Here is a 23,052-nt window from a genome sequence, read left to right as displayed (position 1 = left end):
ATATTGCCCAGTCACGTAGTATATCGCCCAGCCACGTAGTATATCGCCCAGCCACGTAGTATATCGCCCAGCCACGTAGTATATCGCCCAGTCACGTAGTATATCGCCCAGTCACGTAGTATATCGCCCAGCCACGTAGTATATCGCCCAGCCACGTAGTATATCGCCCAGCCACGTAGTATATCGCCCAGCCACGTAGTATATCGCCCAGCCACGTAGTATATTGCCCAGCCACGTAGTATATTGCCCAGCCACGTAGTATATTGCCCAGCCACGTAGTATATTGCCCAGTCACGTAGTATATTGCCCAGTGACGTAGTATATTGCCCAGTGACGTAGTATACAGCACAGCCATGTAGTATACAGCACAGCCACGTAGTATATTGCCCAGCCACGTAGTATATTGCCCAGCCACGTAGTATATTGCCCAGTCACGTAGTATATTGCCCAGCCACGTAGTATATTGCCCAGCCACGTAGTATATTGCCCAGCCACGTAGTATATTGCCCAGCCACGTAGTATATTGCCCAGCCACGTAGTATATTGCCCAGCCACGTAGTATATTGCCCAGCCACGTAGTATATTGCCCAGTCACGTAGTATATTGCCCAGCCACGTAGTATATTGCCCAGCCACATAGTATATTGCCCAGCCACGTAGTATATTGCCCAGTCACGTAGTATATTGCCCAGTCACGTAGTATATTGCCCAGTCACATAGTATATAGCAGAGCCACGTAGTATATTGCCCAGCCACGTAGTATATTGCCCAGTCACGTAGTATATTGCCCAGTCACATAGTATATAGCAGAGCCACGTAGTATATTGCCCAGCCACATAGTATATAGCAGAGCCACGTAGTATATTGCCCAGCCACATAGTATATAGCAGAGCCACGTAGTATATTGCCCAGCCACATAGTATATAGCAGAGCCACGTAGTATATTGCCCAGCCACATAGTATATAGCAGAGCCACGTAGTATATTGCCCAGCCACGTAGTATATTGCCCAGTGACGTAGTATATTGCCCAGTCACGTAGTATATTGCCCAGTGACGTAGTATATTGCCCAGCCACATAGTATATAGCAGAGCCACGTAGTATATTGCCCAGCCACATAGTATATAGCAGAGCCACGTAGTATATTGCCCAGCCACATAGTATATAGCAGAGCCACGTAGTATATTGCCCAGCCACGTAGTATATTGCCCAGCCACGTAGTATATTGCCCAGTCACGTAGTATATTGCCCAGTCACGTAGTATATTGCCCAGTCACGTAGTATATTGCCCAGTCACGTAGTATATTGCCCAGTGACGTAGTATATTGCCCAGTCACGTAGTATATTGCCCAGTGACGTAGTATATTGCCCAGTGACGTAGTATATTGCCCAGCCACGTAGTATATTGCCCAGTCACGTAGTATATTGCCCAGTCACGTAGTATATTGCCCAGTCACGTAGTATATTGCCCAGTCACGTAGTATATTGCCCAGTGACGTAGTATATTGCCCAGTGACGTAGTATATTGCCCAGTGACGTAGTATACAGCACAGCCACGTAGTATACAGCAGTGTGGGCACCATATCCCTGTTAAAAAATAATTAAAATGAAAAATAGTTATATACTCACCTTCTGGGATCCAGCGGAACTCCGGCGATAGGCGCGCGGCTGCTGCCATCTTCCGTTCCCAGGATGCATTGCGAAATTACCCACATGACTTAGCGGTCTCTCTATTTTTAACATTACATTTTTTTTTACTATTGATGCCGCATTGGCAGCGTCAATAGTAAAAAGTTGAGGACACACAGGGTTAATAGCAGCGGTTACGGAGTGCGTTACCCTCGGCATAACGCGGTCCGTTACCGCCGGCATTAACCCTGTGTGAGCGGTGACCGGAGGAGAGTATGGAGCAGGCGCCGGCCACTGACTGCGGGGAGGAAGGAGCGGCCATTTTTTTCCAGACTGTGCCCATCGCTGATTGGTCGTGGCTGTTTTGCCGCGACCAATCAGTGACTTGGATTTCCATGACAGACAGAGGCCGTGACCAATGAATATGCGTGACAGACAGACAGAAAGACAGATAGAAGGGCAGACAGACGGAAGTGACCCTCAGACAATTATATAGTAGATTGTAGATCCATGTTGTTATTACAGTCGCTGTGTCCTCGCGCAACCGTCCGCTCTGCAAAGGGATCTAAATCTCTGCTCATCCTGACTCTCCTGGTTCACGAAAACAATAACAGACCTACACTGTGGCCTGACCCTCCGGGGCTACTGGTTTTCACTTCTTTTGTTTTTTTCAGAGTCTCCTTTTTGTTTAATTTCCCTTTCTTTGAGTTACATGTAACATCGGGGGCGATTTGCCTTTCACCGTTCCCCCGGCTGAACGATGGGCTCCGCAGGGCGCGGTCGCTCCGGATTGGTACGGCGCTCTGTGCTGTCACTCACGGCTGCGGCGCTGCCGGACAACATTCTGCGCTCACTCGTATTTCCAGGCAGATTGTGTCTTTTATAACAAGATCCAATGATACAAAACAAATGACGTCGAGGTCCCTGCACCGAACCTTCCAGCCACATGGAATCCAGGACTCGTATTCCTCCGTGTCCTCAGGACTAAGATTCAGAGTATCAAAAACCGTATCAGTCATATCAGGACCAAAACAAAGAAGAAATAATTACTGAGATCCGTTATGTCAGGATGGAACGATTACTGGTGCGACTGCAGAGGACGCCGAAACCTCAGGGGCCATCATTACATATGGCGAGGGGTGGTCTCTGTCTATTATTTACAAATTATGGAACTCGCTTGTTAGAAAAGAGCTGCACTCACTAATGTTACATGTGTCTTATCCTCCAGAGCTGCACTCACTATTCTGCTGTAACATCTGTCTTATCCTCCAGTCACCTCCAGAGCTGCACTCACTATTCTGTTACATTGTCTTATCCTCCAGAGCTGCACTCACTATTCTGCTGTTACATCTGTCTTATCCTCCAGTCACCTCCAGAGCTGCACTCACTATTCTGTTACATTGTCTTATCCTCCAGAGCTGCACTCACTATTCTGCTTTTACATCTGTCTTATCCTCCAGTCACCTCCAGAGCTGCACTCACTATTCTGTTACATTGTCTTATCCTCCAGAGCTGCACTCACTATTCTGCTGTTACATCTGTCTTATCCTCCAGTCACCTCCAGAGCTGCACTCACTATTCTGTTACATTGTCTTATCCTCCAGAGCTGCACTCACTATTCTGCTGTTACATCTGTCTTATCCTCCAGAGCTGCACTCACTATTCTGTTACATTGTCTTATCCTCCAGAGCTGCACTCACTATTCTGCTGTTACATCTGTCTTATCCTCCAGTCACCTCCAGAGCTGTACTCACTATTCTGCTGTTACATCATGTCTTATCCTCCAGTCACCTCCAGAGCTGCACTCACTATTCTGTTGCATTGTCTTATCCTCCAGAGCTGCACTCACTATTCTGCTTTTACATCTGTCTTATCCTCCAGTCACCTCCAGAGCTGCACTCACTATTCTGTTACATTGTCTTATCCTCCAGAGCTGCACTCACTATTCTGCTGTTACATCTGTCTTATCCTCCAGTCACCTCCAGAGCTGCACTCACTATTCTGCCATTACATCATGTCTTATCCTCCAGAGCTGCACTAACTATTCTGTTACATCGTGTCTTATCCTCCAGTCACCTCCAGAGCTGCACTCACTATTCTGCTATTAAGACTTATACTCCATTATCTCTATTTTTATTATCTCTGAGCTAGTGGGTGTAGATTAGCTGCTCCGATATCTTCCTTGCACATCATGCACAGACAGTAATGATTGTTGTTGCTGTGTGTCCATCACTGACACTAAAACACCCATTAGGAGCAGCAGCAGCAGCATGAAGACCATGATACAGTGATGCTGAGAAGTGTAGCTGTGAATCCAGCCCTGGGTTTAAATAAATACTTCCTAGAAGCTGCACCACAAACATTATACAGCAGATGGGACAAGAGAAGCACTGTGCATCCAGCACTGGAGGGAGGTAAACCCGATGCTGCAGCTCGGTCTGTGTGCTTGGCTTCTCTGGTGAGTGGAGTGCGCTCTGCTCCTCCTCTGTCGGGAGACTTCAGAGGCCGGTGTAGCCTCCTCCCTCAGTGAGTTCTGCTCCTCCTCTGTCTGGAGACTTCAGAGGTTGTTGTAGCCTCCTCCCTCAGTGAGCTCTGCTCTTCCTCTGTCTAGAGACTTCAGAGGCCGGTGTAGCCTCCTCCCTCAGTGAGCTCTGCTCCTCCTCTGTCCGGAGACTTCAGAGGCCGGTGTAGCCTCCTCCCTCACTGAGGTCTGCTCCTCCTCTGTCCGGAGACTTCAGAGGCCGGTGTAGCCTCCTCCCTCACTGAGGTCTGCTCCTCCTCTGTCTGGAGACTTCAGAGGCCGGTGTAGCCTCCTCCCTCAGTGAGCTCTGCTCTTCCTCTGTCTAGAGACTTCAGAGGCCAGTGTAGCCTCCTCCCTCAGTGAGCTCTGCTCCTCCTCTGTCTGGAGACTTCAGAGGCCGGTGTAGCCGCTCTGCTCCTCCTCTGTCCGGAGACTTCAGAGGCCGGTGTAGTCTCCTCCCTCAGTGAGCTCTGCTCCTCCTCTGTCCGGAGACTTCAGAGGCCGGTGTAGCCTCCTCCCTCAGTGAGCTCTTCTTTCCCTCTGTCCGGAGACTTCAGAGGCTGGTGTAGCCTCCTCCCTCAGTGAGCTCTGCTCCTCCTCTGTCCGGAGACTTCAGAGGCCGGTGTAGCCAACTCCCTCAGTGAGCTCTGCTCCTCCTCTGTCCGGAGACTTCAGAAGCCGGTGTAACCTCCTCCCTCAGTGAGCTCTGCTTCTCCTCTGTCCGGAGACTTCAGAGGCCGGTGTAGCCTCCTCCCTCAGTGAGCTCTGCTCCTCCTCTGTCCGGAGACTTCAGAGGCCGGTGTAGCCTCCTCCCTCAGTGAGCTCTGCTCTTCCTCTGTCTAGAGACTTCAGAGGCCAGTGTAGCCTCCTCCCTCAGTGAGCTCTGCTCCTCTGTCTGGAGACTTCAGAGGCCGGTGTAGCCTCCTCCCTCAGTGAGCTCTGCTCCTCCTCTGTCCGGAGACTTCAGAGGCCGGTGTAGCCTCCTCCCTCAGTGAGCTCTGCTCCTCCTCTGTCCGGAGACTTCAGAGGCTGGTGTAGCCTCCTCCCTCACTGAGCTCTGCTCCTCCTCTGTCTGGAGACTTCAGAGGCCGGTGTAGCCTCCTCCCTCACTGAGCTCTGCTCCTCCTCTGTCTGGAGACTTCAGAGGCCGGTGTAGCCTCCTCCCTCAGTGAGCTCTGCTCCTCCTCTGTCCGGAGACTTCAGAGGCCGGTGTAGCCTCCTCCCTCTCTGAGCTCTGCTCCTCCTCTGTCCGGAGACTTCGGAGGCGGGTGTAGCCTCCTCCCTCAGTGAGCTCTGCTCTTCCTCTGTCTGGAGACTTCAGAGGCCGGTGTAGCCTCCTCCCTCAGTGAGCTCTGCTCCTCCTCTGTCCGGAGACTTCAGAGGCTGGTGTAGCCTCCTCCCTCAGTGAGCTCTGCTCCTCCTCTGTCCGGAGACTTCAGAGGCCGGTGTAGCCTCCTCCCTCTCTGAGCTCTGCTCCTCCTCTGTCCGGAGACTTCGGAGGCGGGTGTAGCCTCCTCCCTCAGTGAGCTCTGCTCTTCCTCTGTCTAGAGACTTCAGAGGCCGGTGTAGCCTCCTCCCTCAGTGAGCTCTGCTCCTCCTCTGTCCGGAGACTTCAGAGGCTGGTGTAGCCTCCTCCCTCAGTGAGCTCTGCTCCTCCTCTGTCCGGAGACTTCAGAGGCCGGTGTAGCCTCCTCCCTCAGTGAGCTCTGCTCCTCCTCTGTCCGGAGACTTCAGAGGCCGGTGTAGCCTCCTCCCTCAGTGAGCTCTGCTCCTTCTCTGTCCGGAGACTTCAGAGGCCGGTGTAGCCTCCTCCCTCAGTGAGCTCTGCTCCTCCTCTGTCGGGAGACTTCAGAAGCCGGTGTAGCCTCCTCCCTCAGTGAGCTCTGCTCCTCCTCTGTCCGGAGACTTCAGAGGCCGGTGTAGCCTCCTCCCTCAGTGAGCTCTGCTCCTCCTCTGTCCGGAGACTTCAGAGGCCGGTGTAGCCTCCTCCCTCTCTGAGCTCTGCTCCTCCTCTGTCCAGAGACTTCAGAGGCCGGTGTAGCCTCCTCCCTCTCTGAGCTCTGCTCCTCCTCTGTCCAGAGACTTCAGAGGCCGGTGTAGCCTCCTCCCTCACTGAGCTCTGCTCCTCCTCTGTCTGGAGACTTCAGAGGCTGGTGTAGCCTCCTCCCTCAGTGAGCTCTGCTCCTCCTCTGTCCGGAGACTTCAGAGGCCGGTGTAGCCTCCTCCCTCACTGAGCTCTGCTCCTCCTCTGTCCGGAGACTTCAGAGGCCGGTGTAGCCTCCTCCCTCAGTGAGCTCTGCTCCTCCTCTGTCCGGAGACTTCAGAGGCTGGTGTAGCCTCCTCCATCACTGAGCTTACAGGCTGTAGCTGTATTAGTTTGAACATGATGGACTTGAGCTTTTAGTCAGACTGATTGGTGCACTCAGGGGAGAAGGGGAAGAAGAGGCTCATAAGTGGAGAAAGAAGCCATTTCTCTGATATATTACACACCTAATTATATTTGCATGTACACAGCGGCCACTTAAAGTGGAGGTGGAACATAGATGAACTAAATGAACTATGAGCGCAGCTCTGGATGTGACTGGAGTAGAATGATCTGACTTAGGGCTTATTCACACGTCAGGATTTCTAAGTGAAAACCAGGACTGTTACAATCAGAGGAAAGTGTCACAGACACTGATGCTGGTCCTGTGTCTGAGGCTTTTCTGATAAAACACTGATGTGTGAATAAAGCCTAAGAATCAGTAAAGTGCCGGCGAGCAGGTGCCTCCAAGAGTCGCGGCGTCCGGTAACGGTGCGGCTCCGCTTGTGTCTCTGCAGGTTGTTTGGAACCACTGGAAACTGCGCTGCGTGTAGTAAACTGATCCCGGCCTTCGAGATGGTGATGCGCGCCAGAGACAACGTCTACCACCTGGACTGCTTCGCCTGCCAGCTGTGCAACCAGAGGTGAGAGCGCGGGATGAGGCCGCAGAGCATCGCTCCTCCACCGCCTGATATAGTGATGTACCTGCAGAGCATTACACCACTGACCTGCAGAGCATCGCTCCTCCACCGCCTGATATAGTGATATATCCTGCAGAGCATTACACCACTGACCTGCAGAGCATCGCTCCTCCACCGCCTGATATAGTGATGTACCTGCAGAGCATTACACCACTGACCTGCAGAGCATCGCTCCTCCACCGCCTGATATAGTGATATATCCTGCAGAGCATCGCTCCTCCACCGCCTGATAGTGATATATCCTGCAGAGCATTACTTCACTGAGCTGCAGAACATCGCTCTTCCACTGACTGATATAGTGATGTACCTGCAGAGCATTACACCACTGAGCTGCAGAGTATCGCTCCTCCACCGCCTGATAGTGATATATCCTGCAGAGCATTACACCACTGAGCTGCAGAGCATCGCTCCTCCACCGCCTGATATAGTGATGTTTCTGCAGAGCATTACACCACTGACCTGCAGAGCATCGCTCCTCCACCGCCTGATATAGTGATATATCCTGCAGAGCATTACACCACTGACCTGCAGAGCATCGCTCCTCCACTACCTGATATAGTGATATACCTGCGGAGCATTACACCAATGACCTGCAGAGCATCGCTCCTCCACCGCCTGATATAGTGATATATCCTGCAGAGCATTACACCACTGAGCTGCAGAGCATCGCTCCTCCACTGCCTGATACAGTGATATATCCTGCAGAGCATTACTCCACTGAGCTGCAGAGCATCGCTCCTCCACTGCCTGATAGTGATATATCCTGCAGAGCATTACACCACTGAGCTGCAGAGCATCGCTCCTCCACTGCCTGATAGTGATATATCCTGCAGAGCATTACTCCACTGAGCTGCAGAGCATTGCTCCTTCACCACCTGATACCTGCAGAGCATTACTCCTCCACCAGATTGTGATATATCTGCAGAGCATTACACCACTGACCTGCAGAACATTATTATTGGTAATAATATGTATTTGTTTATATAGCATCATTGATTCCATTGCGCTACATGAGAACCATCACTTCTAAACTTCCTGACAGAATAATGGTGTAATAATCTGCAGAACATTTGGCTGTATGGTGGCTCAGTGGTTAGCATTGTTGCTTTGCAGCGCTGGAGTCCTGGGTTCAAATCCCACCAAGGCTGACATCTGCTATGAATCTGGATGTTCTCCCTGTGTTTCCCCCCATACTCCACAGATTATTCCACCCCTCACCTCTATGGATCTGCAGAGCATTCTCCTCTCCCTCCTGACAGATGCAATAACTGGGTGCAGTGTTCCAGCTGATACATTGTACCATATACTCCGCTGTATAAGATTAGTGCCAAATTCCCATTCATTGACAATAACCAGATATCTGGAAAATGTTTCCATCCAGCTCCGTCCATTATTCCCGGCCACAGCCTCGATGCCCCCCGGGGCCGAAACCTTACTCTCCTCCCCAGGGCCGGCCACCTTACCTTACCTCCCCCCAGGGCCAGCCGCCTTACCTCCCCACAGGGCTGGCTGCCCTATCTTACCTCCACCCAGGGCAGGCCGCCTTACCCTACCTCCCCCCAGGGCCGGCTGCCTTACCTCCCCCCAGGGCCGGCCGCCTTACCGTACCCCCCCCCCCCCCCCCCCCAGGGCCGGCCGCCTGCCTTACCTTACCTTACCCCCCCCAGGGCCGGCCGCCTTACCTTACCCCCCCAGGGCCGGCTCCCTGCATTACCTTACCCCCCCCTTCCCCCCAGGGCCGGCCGCCTGCATTACCTTACCCCCCAAGGGCCGGCCGCCTGCCTTACCTTACCCCCCCAGGATGGGGATTTCACACTCCTAAGCTGTTAATAAAGAAGCCGCTGCCATCGTGTCCATGCACAAACTCCAGGCCTGGACTGCCATCTGGTGGACGACAATCAGCACTGCACGAGGAAATCCCGCAAATGTCAGTTATAAAGACGATACATTCAGATAAAGATTAATTATTTACATCCAGATCCAATACATTCTCCTTAAAGGGACAGCTCCCTGCAACTGCAGCTCAACGTGGATCTGTCACCTGATTTCACAATGCAAACTGCTGATATTATTCTTAGACCTAATGAGGCTGGTGTACTTATATATGTCAGAGTAACTGCAATTCTGATACGAAGATGTTCATTTTATGAGTCCAGTAATTACTGAAAGGAAAAGGTCAGGTCTAAGTGTATTCAGCTTTCACCCACCATAATTATCGGCTTCCTCCAGGGCATAGGCCTTAGTTGTCAGACTCCTCCCCGTGCAGGTTTTAGTTGTCGGCCTCCTCTTCCACATAGACCTCAATTGTCGGCCCCTCCTCCACTCAGGCTTCAGTTGTCAGCCCCTCCTACGCTCAGGCTTCAGTTGTCGGCCCCTCCTCCGCTCAGACTTCAGTTGTCGGCCCCTCCTCCGCTCAGGCATCAGTTGTCGGCCCCTCCTCCGCTCAGTCTTCAGTTGTTTGCCCCTCCTCCGCTCAGGCTTCAGTTGTCGGACCTTCCTCCGCTCAGGCGTCAGTTGTCGGCCCCTCCTCCGCTCAGGCTTCAGGTGTCGGCCCCTCCTCCGCTCAGACTTCAGTTGTCAGCCCCTCCTCCGCTCAAGGCTTCAGTTGTCTGCCCCTCCTCCGCTCAGTCTTCAGTTGTCTGCCCCTCCTCCGCTCAGTCTTCAGTTGTCTGCCCCTCCTCCGCTCAGTCTTCAATTGTCGGCCCCTCCTCCGCTCAGGCTTCAGTTGTCGGCCTCTCCTCCGCTCAGGCATCAGTTGTCGGCCCCTCCTCCGCTCAGTCTTCAGTTGTTTGCCCCTCCTCCGCTCAGGCTTCAGTTGTCGGACCTTCCTCCGCTCAGGCATCAGTTGTCGGCCCCTCCTCCGCTCAGTCTTCAGTTGTTTGCCCCTCCTCCGCTCAGGCTTCAGTTGTCGGACCTTCCTCCGCTCAGGCGTCAGTTGTCGGCCCCTCCTCCGCTCAGGCTTCAGGTGTCGGCCCCTCCTCCGCTCAGACTTCAGTTGTCAGCCCCTCCTCCGCTCAAGGCTTCAGTTGTCTGCCCCTCCTCCGCTCAGTCTTCAGTTGTCTGCCCCTCCTCCGCTCAGTCTTCAGTTGTTGGCCCCTCCTCCGCTCAGGCTTCAGTTGTCGGCCTCTCCTCCGCTCAGGCATCAGTTGTCGGCCCCTCCTCCGCTCAGTCTTCAGTTGTTTGCCCCTCCTCCGCTCAGGCTTCAGTTGTCGGACCTTCCTCCGCTCAGGCATCAGTTGTCGGCCCCTCCTCCGCTCAGTCTTCAGTTGTTTGCCCCTCCTCCGCTCAGGCTTCAGGTGTCGGCCCCTCCTCCGCTCAGGCTTCAGTTTCAGCCCCTCCTCCGCTCAAGGCTTCAGTTGTCTGCCCCTCCTCCGCTCAGTCTTCAGTTGTCTGCCCCTCCTCCGCTCAGTCTTCAGTTGTCAGCCCCTCCTCCGCTCAGGCTTCAGTTGTCGGCCCCTCCTCCGCTCAGGCATCAGCTGTCGGCCCCTCCTCCGCTCAGGCGTCAGTTATGGGCCCCTCCTCCGCTCAGGCTTCATTTGTCGACCACTCCTCCGCTCAGGCATCAGCTGTCGGCCCCTTCTCCGCTCAGGCTTCAATTGTCGGCCCCTTCTCCGCTCAGGCTTCAGTTGTCAGCCCCTTCTCCGCTCAGGCTTCAGTTGTCGGCCCCTCCTCCGCTCAGGCGTCAGCTGTCGGCCCCTCCTCCGCTCAGGCTTCAGTTGTCGGCCCCTTATCCGCTCAGGCTTCAGTTGTCGGCCCCTCCTCCGCTCAGGCTTCAGTTGTCTGCCTCTCCTCCGCTCAGGCATCAGTTGTCGGCCCCTCCTCCGCTCAGTCTTGAGTTGTTTGCCCCTCCTCCGCTCAGGCTTCAGTTGTCGGACCTTCCTCCGCTCAGGCGTCAGTTGTCGGCCCCTCCTCCGCTCAGGCTTCAGGTGTCGGCCCCTCCTCCGCTCAGGCTTCAGTTGTCAGCCCCTCCTCCGCTCAGTCTTCAGTTGTCTGCCCCTCCTCCGCTCAGTCTTCAGTTGTCGGCCCCTCCTCCGCTCAGTCTTCAGTTGTCGGCCCCTCCTCCGCTCAAGGCTTCAGTTGTCTGCCCCTCCTCCGCTCAGTCTTTAGTTGTCTGCCCCTCCTCCGCTCAGTCTTCAGTTGTCGGCCCCTCCTCCGCTCAGGCTTCAGTTGTCGGCCCCTCCTCCGCTCAGGCATCAGCTGTCGGCCCCTCCTCCGCTCAGGCATCAGCTGTCGGCCCCTTCTCCGCTCAGGCTTCAATTGTCGGCCCCTCCTCCGCTCAGGTTTAAGTGGTCGGCCCCTTCCCATTCAGGCATCAGTTGTCGGCCCCTCCTCCGCTCAGGCTTCAGTTGTCGGCCCCTTCTCCGCTCAGGCTTCAGTTGTCGACCACTCCTCCGCTCAGGCTTCAGTTGTCGGCCCCTTTTCCACTCAGGCGTCAGTTGTCGGCCCCTCCTCCGCTCAGGCGTCAGTTGTCAGCCACTCCTCCGCTCAGGCTTCAGTTGTCGGCCCCTTCTCCGCTCAGGCTTCAGTTGTCGGCCCCTTCTCCGCTCAGGCGTCAGGTGCACCCATCTTACACTTGCACAAAAAGCTGACCTTGGGTGGGCTCACGTCTCGTAACTGACCGCCGCTGTCTTCTTCTTGCAGATTTTGTGTGGGGGACAAGTTTTTTCTTAAGAACAATATGATCTTGTGTCAGATGGACTATGAGGAGGGACAGCTGAATGGAAGCTTCGAGTCCCAGGTACAATAACCGCGGCCTCCACCGGCGCAGCGTGGACGTCCTTCCCTGAGAGCGGTGATGAGTGTCTGTTGGCTTGCCTGCAATATTTGATGAATTCTCGGTCCCCCACCCCACGGACTGTGTACGATGTCGTCCTCCCCACCCCAAACCACACCAAACAAGTTGCAGTCTTCGATGTCCGGTTGTGCTTTGCTGAGCACTGCATTCGCCTGTCTGTTGTGGGACTCGGGAGGGGGTGGAGGGTCCGGGAACCTGTACAGTCTGTTTTCTGTATATAAACTGGAACATTTATTTTATGAAGATGTAATGCAATTTTATTACTTGTGTGAAATTAAAGATTATGAATGTTTACTGATTGTATCAGACGTCTGCGGTCACTGAGAAAGGTCCCCCCAATGCTGTAATGGAGCCCTCCGGATAATCCACATGATTCCCTATCGGAGCCGCACTTCTCTTCATGTAGTGGATTTATTTCCATACAGACCTGTGTTTGTCTCTTCAGGCTTTATCTTGATTTTCAGATTTCACTCTGCTCCTTTCTCCTCTGCGCTCTGCTATCTGTCGCTGATATTTCGGTGCAGCATCATCTCTGCCTTTTGGGAGGATCCCGTGATTATCTCTCCTCTATATTCTCCTATATGAACAATATACAAGTATGCAGTCACAGAGGAAGAGCTGTGATCTCCATTATAACTGTGTGACGGGAGCTGTGCAATCATCATCAGTCACTGTGATAGCAGGACGTCATTGGCACAGCCCACGCATCGTCATAATACAAGCACTGCTGACTGAGATGGTGATCCCCTTCAGGGGGGAGAACACCACGTGATGACGTGACCTAAATAAGTATACCATGAATTAGAGAGGAAGAACCACATAAGGTAAAAGTAACTGAATGATCTATGTACTGAATATTGGGGCACAAGTGACAGAAAGGAGTAAAGAGAATAAAAGAGCAGAATGCTACTGTAACCTTCTATTCCTCTGTTAATGGGATTATTGGTTGGGGTGAGGTCGGCGGGCAACATTCATGGGTGACCCCAAAATAAAGAAGGTGAATACTGCACAACAGCCCCAGGTGTAATCCTAGGAACCCCCCACTATTGCAAAGATTGTAGCGGGTGATAATGTCACAGGAGATTTTCTATCATGGAATCTTCAATAATACAGGCGCTTCTCACAAAATGTGAAATTATTTCAATTCAATACAAAGAGTGAATCTCCTATATTCTATACTCATTACACAGAGTGATCTATTCCACGTGTTTATTTCTGTTAATGTTGATGATTATGGCTTACAGCCAATGAAAACCCAGAAGTCATTATCTCAGTAAATTATCTGGTGACCTCCATCATCAGTATCTGGTGACCGCCCGTCTCCTCCATCATCAGTATCTGGTGACCGCCCGTCACCTCCATCATCAGTATCTGGTGACCGCCCGTCTCCTCCATCATCAGTATCTGGTGACCGCCCGTCACCTCCATCATCAGTATCTGGTGACCGCCCGTCTCCTCCATCATCAGTATCTGGTGACCGCCCGTCTCCTCCATCATCAGTATCTGGTGACCGCCCGTCACCTCCATCATCAGTATCTGGTGACCGCCCGTCACCTCCATCATCAGTATCCGGTGATCGCCCGTCACCTCCATCATCAGTATCCGGTGACCGCCCGTCTCCTCCATCATCAGTATCCGGTGACCGCCCATCACCTCCATCATCAGTATCTGGTGACCGCCCGTCTCCTCCATCATCAGTAGCTGGTGACCGCCCGTCTCCTCCATCATCAGTATGTGGTGACCGCCAGTCACCTCCATCATCAGTATCTGGTGACCGCCTGTCTCCTCCATCATCAGTATCTGGTGGCCGCCCGCCCCCTCCATCATCAGTATCTGGTGACCGCCCGTCACCTCCATCATCAGTATCTGGTGATCGCCCGTCTCCTCCATCATCAGTATCTGGTGACCGCCCGTCCCCTCCATCATCAGTATCTGGTGACCGCCCGTCCCCTCCATCATCAGTATCTGGTGACCGCCCGTCACCTCCATCATCAGTATCTGGTGACCGCCCGTCACCTCCATCATCAGTATCTGGTGATCGCCCGTCACCTCCATCATCAGTATCTGGTGATCGCCCGTCACCTCCATCATCAGTATCTGGTGATCGCCCGTCACCTCCATCATCAGTATCTGGTGATCGCCCGTCACCTCCATCATCAGTATCTGGTGATCGCCCGTCATCTCCATCATCAGTATCCGGTGACCGCCCGTCCCCTCCATCATCAGTATGTGGTGACCGCCCGTCTCCTCCATCATCAGTATCTAGTGGCCGCCCGTCACCTCCATCATCAGTATGTGGTGACCGCCCGTCTCCTCCATCATCAGTATCTAGTGGCCGCCCGTCACCTCCATCATCAGTATCCGGTGACCGCCCGTCACCTCCATCATCAGTATCCGGTGATCGCCCGTCACCTCCATCATCAGTATCCGGTGACCGCCCGTCTCCTCCATCATCAGTATCCGGTGACCGCCCGTCTCCTCCATCATCAGTATCTGGTGACCGCCCGTCCCCTCCATCATCAGTATCTGGTGACCGCCCGTCCCCTCCATCATCAGTATCTGGTGACCGCCCGTCACCTCCATCATCAGTATCTGGTGACCGCCCGTCACCTCTATCATCAGTATCTGGTGACCGCCCGTCTCCTCCATCATCAGTATCCGTTAACTGAAAACACTAATGATACATTGTCTACAGGTCGCGTCTTTTACTTTGTGGACGAGAAGAATCAGAAGATTAAACCCAAATCTGCTGCAGAAGATGAGATAAAAGTAAAAATCGCTAATCCGTAATCTCCATAACGGAAAATATCAGGAAATCATCCGGAGCCGACATCAATCACTGGCGTCATCCGTTGCTCCGCAGCAGCGCTCAGAGGCGACATATGGCGGAGCCCGGACCGCGACTCCAGAGCTGCGTGACCCTGCATCATCGGTGCAGATAATTCTCACAGTCACAGAAGAAAAAAACTAACTGACGACAGAAGCCGCAGCCACAGTCTGCACCGCCGCTCGAACCGCCACCCAAACCGCCACGTGCACCGCCGCCCGAACCGCCACCTGCACCAACGCCTGCACCGCCACCTGCACCAACACCCGCACCAACACTGCACCGCCACCCGCACCAACGCCTGCACCGCCACCTGCACCAATACCTACACCAACGCCTGCACCGCCACCTGCACCGCCACCTGCACCAACACCTGCACCGCCACCTGCACCAACACCTACACCGCCACCTGCACCGCCACCTGCACCAACACCGCCACCTGCACCAGCGCCTGCACCGCCACCTGCACCAACGCCTGCACCAACACCTACACCGCCACCTGCACCAACACCTACACCGCCACCTGCACCAACACCTACACCGCCACCTGCACCAACGCCTGCACCAACACCGCCACCTGCACCAACACCTACACCGCCACCTGCACCAACACCTACACCGCCACCTGCACCAACACCGCCACCTGCACCAGCGCCTGCACCGCCACCTGCACCAACACCTACACCGCCACCTGCACCAACGCCTGCACCGCCACCTGCACCAACACCTACACTGCCACCTGCACCAACACCTGCACCGCCACCTGCACCAACGCCTGCACTGCCACCTGCACCGCCACCAACACCGCCACCTGCACCAACACCTGCACCGCCACCTGCACCAACGCCTGCACCGACACCTGCAACAACACCGCCACCTGCACCGCCACCTGCACCTACACCGCCACCTGCACCAACACCTACACCGCCACCTGCACAAACGCCTGCACCGCCATCTGCACCAACACCGCCACCTGCACCAACACCTGCACCGCCACCTGCACCAACGCCTGCACCGCCACCTGCACTGCCACCTGCACCAACACCGCCACCTGCAACAACACCCGCCACCTGCACCAACACCCGCACCAACACCTGCACCGCCACCCGCACCAACGCCTGCACCACCTGCACCAACGCCTGCACCGCCACCTGCACCAACACCTGCACCAACGCCTGCACTGCCACCTGCACCAACACCGCCACCTGCACCAACACCTGCACTGCCACCTGCACCACCACCTGCACCAACGCCTGCACTGCCACCTGCACCAACACCAACACCGCCACCTGCACCAACGCCTGCACCTCCACCTGCACCGCCACCCGCACCAACGCCTGCACCACCTGCACCAACGCCTGCACCGCCACCTGCACCAACACCTGCACCAACGCCTGCACTGCCACCTGCACCAACACCGCCACCTGCACCAACACCTGCACTGCCACCTGCACCACCACCTGCACCAACGCCTGCACTGCCACCTGCACCAACACCAACACCCGCCACCTGCACCAACACCCGCACCAACACCTGCACCGCCACCCGCACCAACGCCTGCACCACCTGCACCAACGCCTGCACCGCCACCTGCACCAACGCCTGCACTGCCACCTGCACCAACACCGCCACCTGCACCAACACCTGCACCGCCACCTGCACCACCACCTGCACCAACGCCTGCACTGCCACCTGCACCAACACCAACACCGCCACCTGCACCAACGCCTGCACCTCCACCTGCACCAACACCTGCACCGCCACCCGCACCAACGCCTGCACTGCCACCTGCACCAACACCAACACCGCCACCTGCACCAACGCCTGCACCTCCACCTGCACCAACACCTGCACCGCCACCCGCACCAACGCCTGCACTGCCACCCGCACCAACACCTGCACCGCCACCCGCACCAACACCTGCACCGCCACCTGCACCAACACCTGCACCGCCACCTGCACCAACGCCTGCACCGCCACCTGCAACAACACCCGCCACCTGCACCAACACCTGTACTGCGGTGACAGAAAAGGCTACAAATAGACTGCACATATCAGAGATGTCCGCGCACAGTGTCAGCAAAGTCCCAGCATTTCCAGAGATGTCAGACACGAGTGCACAAAACATCTACACTGCAGCTCTGGAGGTGACTGGAGGATAAGACACGATGTAACAGCAGAATAGTGACTGCAGCTCTGGAGGTGACTGGAGCATAGGATCTGCTGTATCGCAGGTTTCTGTTACATTGACTTCTTCTTTGCTGCAGATGATCCCTCAGTTCTTCGGAGCTGACGACATCTGAGAAAACATTTGATCAGATAATTGTCCCATCCATCACTCGGATGACTATTCTATACGTCTCGGCTGCTGCAGAACACCAAGAGTTAATTACGCGTTGTTCATTGGGGAGTTTTTAGACCAAAGCTTCAATTAATGTCTTAAAAATGGCCGCCGGGCAGGAACGTTCTAGATCTGAATTTCCAGATAACTCGCGTTTTAAGGATCCCTCCGGGGACGGACTGCATTATCAGCGGTGAACGGCCGCCCGGCCCGCTGCAGCCGCAATCACTGCCCGATGGGTTTATAAAGCAGAAAGACGCCAAAATAGATTGTGAGCGATGTACAGAGAAGATGAGATCTGTGCCAGCAGAGCAACACAACTCCTCTACTGTCACTAAGGGAAGCCTGCAGAGTGCAGCTCCGGAGTATAATACAGGACGTAACTCAGGATCAGTAATGTAATGTATGTACACAGTGACTGCACCAGCAGAATAGTGAGCGCAGCTCTGGGGTATAATACAGGATGTAACTCAGGATCAGTAATGTAATGTGTGTACACAGTGACTGCACCAGCAGAATAGTGAGTGCAGCTCCGGAGTATAATACAGGACGTAACTCAGGATCAGTAATGTAATGTATGTACACAGTGACTGCACCAGCAGAATAGTGAGTGCAGCTCTGGAGTATAATACAGGATGTAACTCAGGATCAGTAATGTAATGTATGTACACAGTGACTGCACCAGCAGAATAGTGAGCGCAGCTCTGGAGTATAATACAGGAGGTAACTCAGGATCAGTAATGTAATGTATGTACACAGTGACTGCACCAGCAGAATAGTGAGTGCAGCTCTGGGGTACAATACAGGACGTAACTCAGGATCAGTAATGTAATGTATGTACACAGTGACTGCACCAGCAGAATGGTGAGTGCAGCTCTGGAGTATAATACAGGAGGTAACTCAGGATCAGTAATGTAATGTATGTACACAGTGACTGCACCAGCAGAATAGTGAGTGCAGCTCTGGGGTACAATACAGGACGTAACTCAGGATCAGTAATGTAATGTATGTACACAGTGACTGCACCAGCAGAATAGTGAGTGCAGCTCTGGGGTATAATACAGGATGTAACTCAGGATCAGTAATGTAATGTATGTACACAGTGACTGCACCAGCAGAATAGTGAGCGCAGCTCTGGAGTATAATACAGGAGGTAACTCAGGATCAGTAATGTAATGTATGTACATGTGACTGCACCAGCAGAATAGTGAGTGCAGCTCTGGAGTATAATACAGGAGGTAACTCAGGATCAGTAATGTAATGTATGTACACAGTGACTGCACCAGCAGAATAGTGAGCGCAGCTCTGGGGTATAATACAGAAGGTAACTCAGGATCAGTAATGTAATGTATGTACACAGTGACTGCACCAGCAGAATAGTGAGTGCAGCTCTGGGGTATAATACAGGATGTAACTCCGGATCAGTAATGTAATGTATGTACACAGTGACTGCACCAGCAGAATAGTGAGCGCAGCTCTGGAGTATAATACAGGAGGTAACTCAGGATCAGTAATGTAATGTATGTACACAGTGACTGCACCAGCAGAATAGTGAGTGCAGCTCTGGAGTATAATACAGAATGTAACTCAGGATCAGTAATGTAATGTATGTACACAGTGACTGCACCAGCAGAATAGTGAGCGCAGCTCTGGAGTATAATACAGGAGGTAACTCAGGATCAGTAATGTAATGTATGTACACAGTGACTGCACCAGCAGAATAGTGAGTGCAGCTCTGGAGTATAATACAGGAGGTAACTCAGGATCAGTAATGTAATGTATGTACACAGTGACTGCACCAGCAGAATAGTGAGTGCAGCTCTGGGGTATAATACAGAAGGTAACTCAGGATCAGTAATGTAATGTATGTACACAGTGACTGCACCAGCAGAATAGTGAGTGCAGCTCTGGGGTATAATACAGAAGGTAACTCAGGATCAGTAATGTAATGTATGTACACAGTGACTGCACCAGCAGAATAGTGAGTGCAGCTCTGGAGTATAATACAGGATGTAACTCAGGATCAGTAATGTAATGTATGTACACAGTGACTGCACCAGCAGAATAGTGAGCGCAGCTCTGGAGTATAATACAGGAGGTAACTCAGGATCAGTAATGTAATGTATGTACACAGTGACTGCACCAGCAGAATAGTGAGTGCAGCTCTGGAGTATAATACAGGAGGTAACTCAGGATCAGTAATGTATGTACACAGTGACTGCACCAGCAGAATAGTGAGTGCAGCTCTGGAGTATAATACAGAAGGTAACTCAGGATCAGTAATGTAATGTATGTACACAGTGACTGCACCAGCAGAATAGTGAGTGCAGCTCTGGGGTATAATACAGAAGGTAACTCAGGATCAGTAATGTAATGTATGTACACAGTGACTGCACCAGCAGAATAGTGAGTGCAGCTCTGGAGTATAATACAGGATGTAACTCAGGATCAGTAATGTAATGTATGTACACAGTGACTGCACCAGCAGAATAGTGAGCGCAGCTCTGGAGTATAATACAGGAGGTAACTCAGGATCAGTAATGTGATGTATATACACAGTGACTGCACCAGCAGAATAGTGAGTGCAGCTCTGGGGTATAATACAGGAGGTAACTCAGGATCAGTAATGTGATGTAGGCACACAGTGACTGCACCAGCAGGATAGTGAGTGCAGCTCTGGAGTATAATACAGGATGTAACTCAGGATCAGTAATGTAATGTATGTACACAGTGACTGCACCAGCAGAATAGTGAGCACAGCTCTGGAGTATAATACAGGAGGTAACTCAGGATCAGTAATGTAATGTATGTACACAGTGACTGCACCAGCAGAATAGTGAGTGCAGCTCTGGGGTACAATACAGGACGTAACTCAGGATCAGTAATGTAATGTATGTACACAGTGACTGCACCAGCAGAATGGTGAGTGCAGCTCTGGAGTATAATACAGGAGGTAACTCAGGATCAGTAATGTAATGTATGTACACAGTGACTGCACCAGCAGAATAGTGAGTGCAGCTCTGGGGTACAATACAGGACGTAACTCAGGATCAGTAATGTAATGTATGTACACAGTGACTGCACCAGCAGAATAGTGAGTGCAGCTCTGGGGTATAATACAGGATGTAACTCAGGATCAGTAATGTAATGTATGTACACAGTGACTGCACCAGCAGAATAGTGAGCGCAGCTCTGGAGTATAATACAGGAGGTAACTCAGGATCAGTAATGTAATGTATGTACATGTGACTGCACCAGCAGAATAGTGAGTGCAGCTCTGGAGTATAATACAGGAGGTAACTCAGGATCAGTAATGTAATGTATGTACACAGTGACTGCACCAGCAGAATAGTGAGCGCAGCTCTGGGGTATAATACAGAAGGTAACTCAGGATCAGTAATGTAATGTATGTACACAGTGACTGCACCAGCAGAATAGTGAGTGCAGCTCTGGGGTATAATACAGGATGTAACTCCGGATCAGTAATGTAATGTATGTACACAGTGACTGCACCAGCAGAATAGTGAGCGCAGCTCTGGAGTATAATACAGGAGGTAACTCAGGATCAGTAATGTAATGTATGTACACAGTGACTGCACCAGCAGAATAGTGAGCGCAGCTCTGGAGTATAATACAGGATGTAACTCAGGATCAGTAATGTAATGTATGTACACAGTGACTGCACCAGCAGAATAGTGAGCGCAGCTCTGGAGTATAATACAGGAGGTAACTCAGGATCAGTAATGTAATGTATGTACACAGTGACTGCACCAGCAGAATAGTGAGTGCAGCTCTGGAGTATAATACAGGAGGTAACTCAGGATCAGTAATGTAATGTATGTACACAGTGACTGCACCAGCAGAATAGTGAGTGCAGCTCTGGGGTATAATACAGAAGGTAACTCAGGATCAGTAATGTAATGTATGTACACAGTGACTGCACCAGCAGAATAGTGAGTGCAGCTCTGGGGTATAATACAGAAGGTAACTCAGGATCAGTAATGTAATGTATGTACACAGTGACTGCACCAGCAGAATAGTGAGTGCAGCTCTGGAGTATAATACAGGATGTAACTCAGGATCAGTAATGTAATGTATGTACACAGTGACTGCACCAGCAGAATAGTGAGCGCAGCTCTGGAGTATAATACAGGAGGTAACTCAGGATCAGTAATGTAATGTATGTACACAGTGACTGCACCAGCAGAATAGTGAGTGCAGCTCTGGAGTATAATACAGGAGGTAACTCAGGATCAGTAATGTATGTACACAGTGACTGCACCAGCAGAATAGTGAGTGCAGCTCTGGAGTATAATACAGAAGGTAACTCAGGATCAGTAATGTAATGTATGTACACAGTGACTGCACCAGCAGAATAGTGAGTGCAGCTCTGGGGTATAATACAGAAGGTAACTCAGGATCAGTAATGTAATGTATGTACACAGTGACTGCACCAGCAGAATAGTGAGTGCAGCTCTGGAGTATAATACAGGATGTAACTCAGGATCAGTAATGTAATGTATGTACACAGTGACTGCACCAGCAGAATAGTGAGCGCAGCTCTGGAGTATAATACAGGAGGTAACTCAGGATCAGTAATGTGATGTATATACACAGTGACTGCACCAGCAGAATAGTGAGTGCAGCTCTGGGGTATAATACAGGAGGTAACTCAGGATCAGTAATGTGATGTAGGCACACAGTGACTGCACCAGCAGGATAGTGAGTGCAGCTCTGGAGTATAATACAGGAGGTAACTCAGGATCAGTAATGTAGTGTGTGTACACAGTGACTGCACCAGCAGAATAGTGAGTGCAGCTCTGGAGTATAATACAGGGTGTAACTCAGGATCAGTAATGTAATGTGTGTACGCAGTGACTGCCCCAGCAGAATAGTGAGTGCAGCTCCGGAGTATAATACATGATGTAACTCAGGATCAGTAATGTAATGTATGTACACAGTGACTGCACCAGCAGAATAGTGAGTGCAGCTCTGGGGTATAATACAGGATGTAACTCAGGATCAGTAATGTAATGTATGTACACAGTGACTGCATCAGCAGAATAGTGAGTGCAGCTCTGGAGTATAATACAGGATGTAACTCAGGATCAGTAATGTAATGTATGTACACAGTGACTCCACCAGCAGAATAGTGAGTGCAGCTCTGGGGTATAATACAGGATGTAACTCAGGATCAGTAATGTAATGTATGTACACAGTGACTGCACCAGCAGAATAGTGAGTGCAGCTCTGGAGTATAATACAGGAGGTAACTCAGGATCAGTAATGTAGTGTGTGTACACAGTGACTGCACCAGCAGAATAGTGAGTGCAGCTCTGGAGTATAATACAGGGTGTAACTCAGGATCAGTAATGTAATGTGTGTACACAGTGACTGCCCCAGCAGAATAGTGAGTGCAGCTCCGGAGTATAATACATGATGTAACTCAGGATCAGTAATGTAATGTATGTACACAGTGACTGCACCAGCAGAATAGTGAGTGCAGCTCTGGGGTATAATACAGGATGTAACTCAGGATCAGTAATGTAATGTGTGTACACAGTGACTGCATCAGCAGAATAGTGAGTGCAGCTCTGGAGTATAATACAGGATGTAACTCAGGATCAGTAATGTAATGTATGTACACAGTGACTGCACCAGCAGAATAGTGAGTGCAGCTCTGGGGTATAATACAGGATGTAAGTCAGGATGATTTTATACATTGTATACTTTCTCCCAGTAGGCTGTGGATTGCTATTTCCCCTCTGATAAGATGCAAACTCAGTAAAGTAAGTTTTTAGCACATATTGAAAATATTTAGAATTGAGAGTCCTCAGTGGTTGATACCTTTTAATGGCGAACTGAAAAGATGGTAACAAATTGCAGCTTTTGAGACTACACAGGTCTCTACATCAGGCAACGACTAAAAACAAATTCT

The 23,052-nt window shown here is 51.9% G+C and overlaps 1 protein-coding gene across 4 annotated transcripts in view; it reads left to right on the top strand.

Annotated features, from left to right (window-relative positions):
- The window catches only part of LMO1 (LIM domain only 1), a 119,129-nt gene extending 106,880 nt beyond the window's left edge, over nucleotides 1-12,249 (top strand). For all 4 annotated transcript variants that reach the window (XM_069739895.1, XM_069739896.1, XM_069739897.1 and 1 more), the window contains exons 3-4: nucleotides 6,969-7,094; nucleotides 11,793-12,249. In XM_069739895.1, coding sequence (XP_069595996.1) covers nucleotides 6,969-7,094; nucleotides 11,793-11,898 — 232 coding nt within the window. In that variant the 3' untranslated portion in view covers nucleotides 11,899-12,249. The remainder of the gene's footprint in view (nucleotides 1-6,968; nucleotides 7,095-11,792) is intronic.
- The last annotated feature ends 10,803 nt before the right edge of the window (nucleotides 12,250-23,052 follow it).

This window comes from Ranitomeya imitator, chromosome 9, assembly GCF_032444005.1.
Source record: "Ranitomeya imitator isolate aRanImi1 chromosome 9, aRanImi1.pri, whole genome shotgun sequence".
NCBI lineage: Eukaryota > Metazoa > Chordata > Amphibia > Anura > Dendrobatidae > Ranitomeya > Ranitomeya imitator.
Note: the sequence above shows the minus strand (reverse complement) of the source record. Positions and strands in the feature narration are given on the sequence as shown.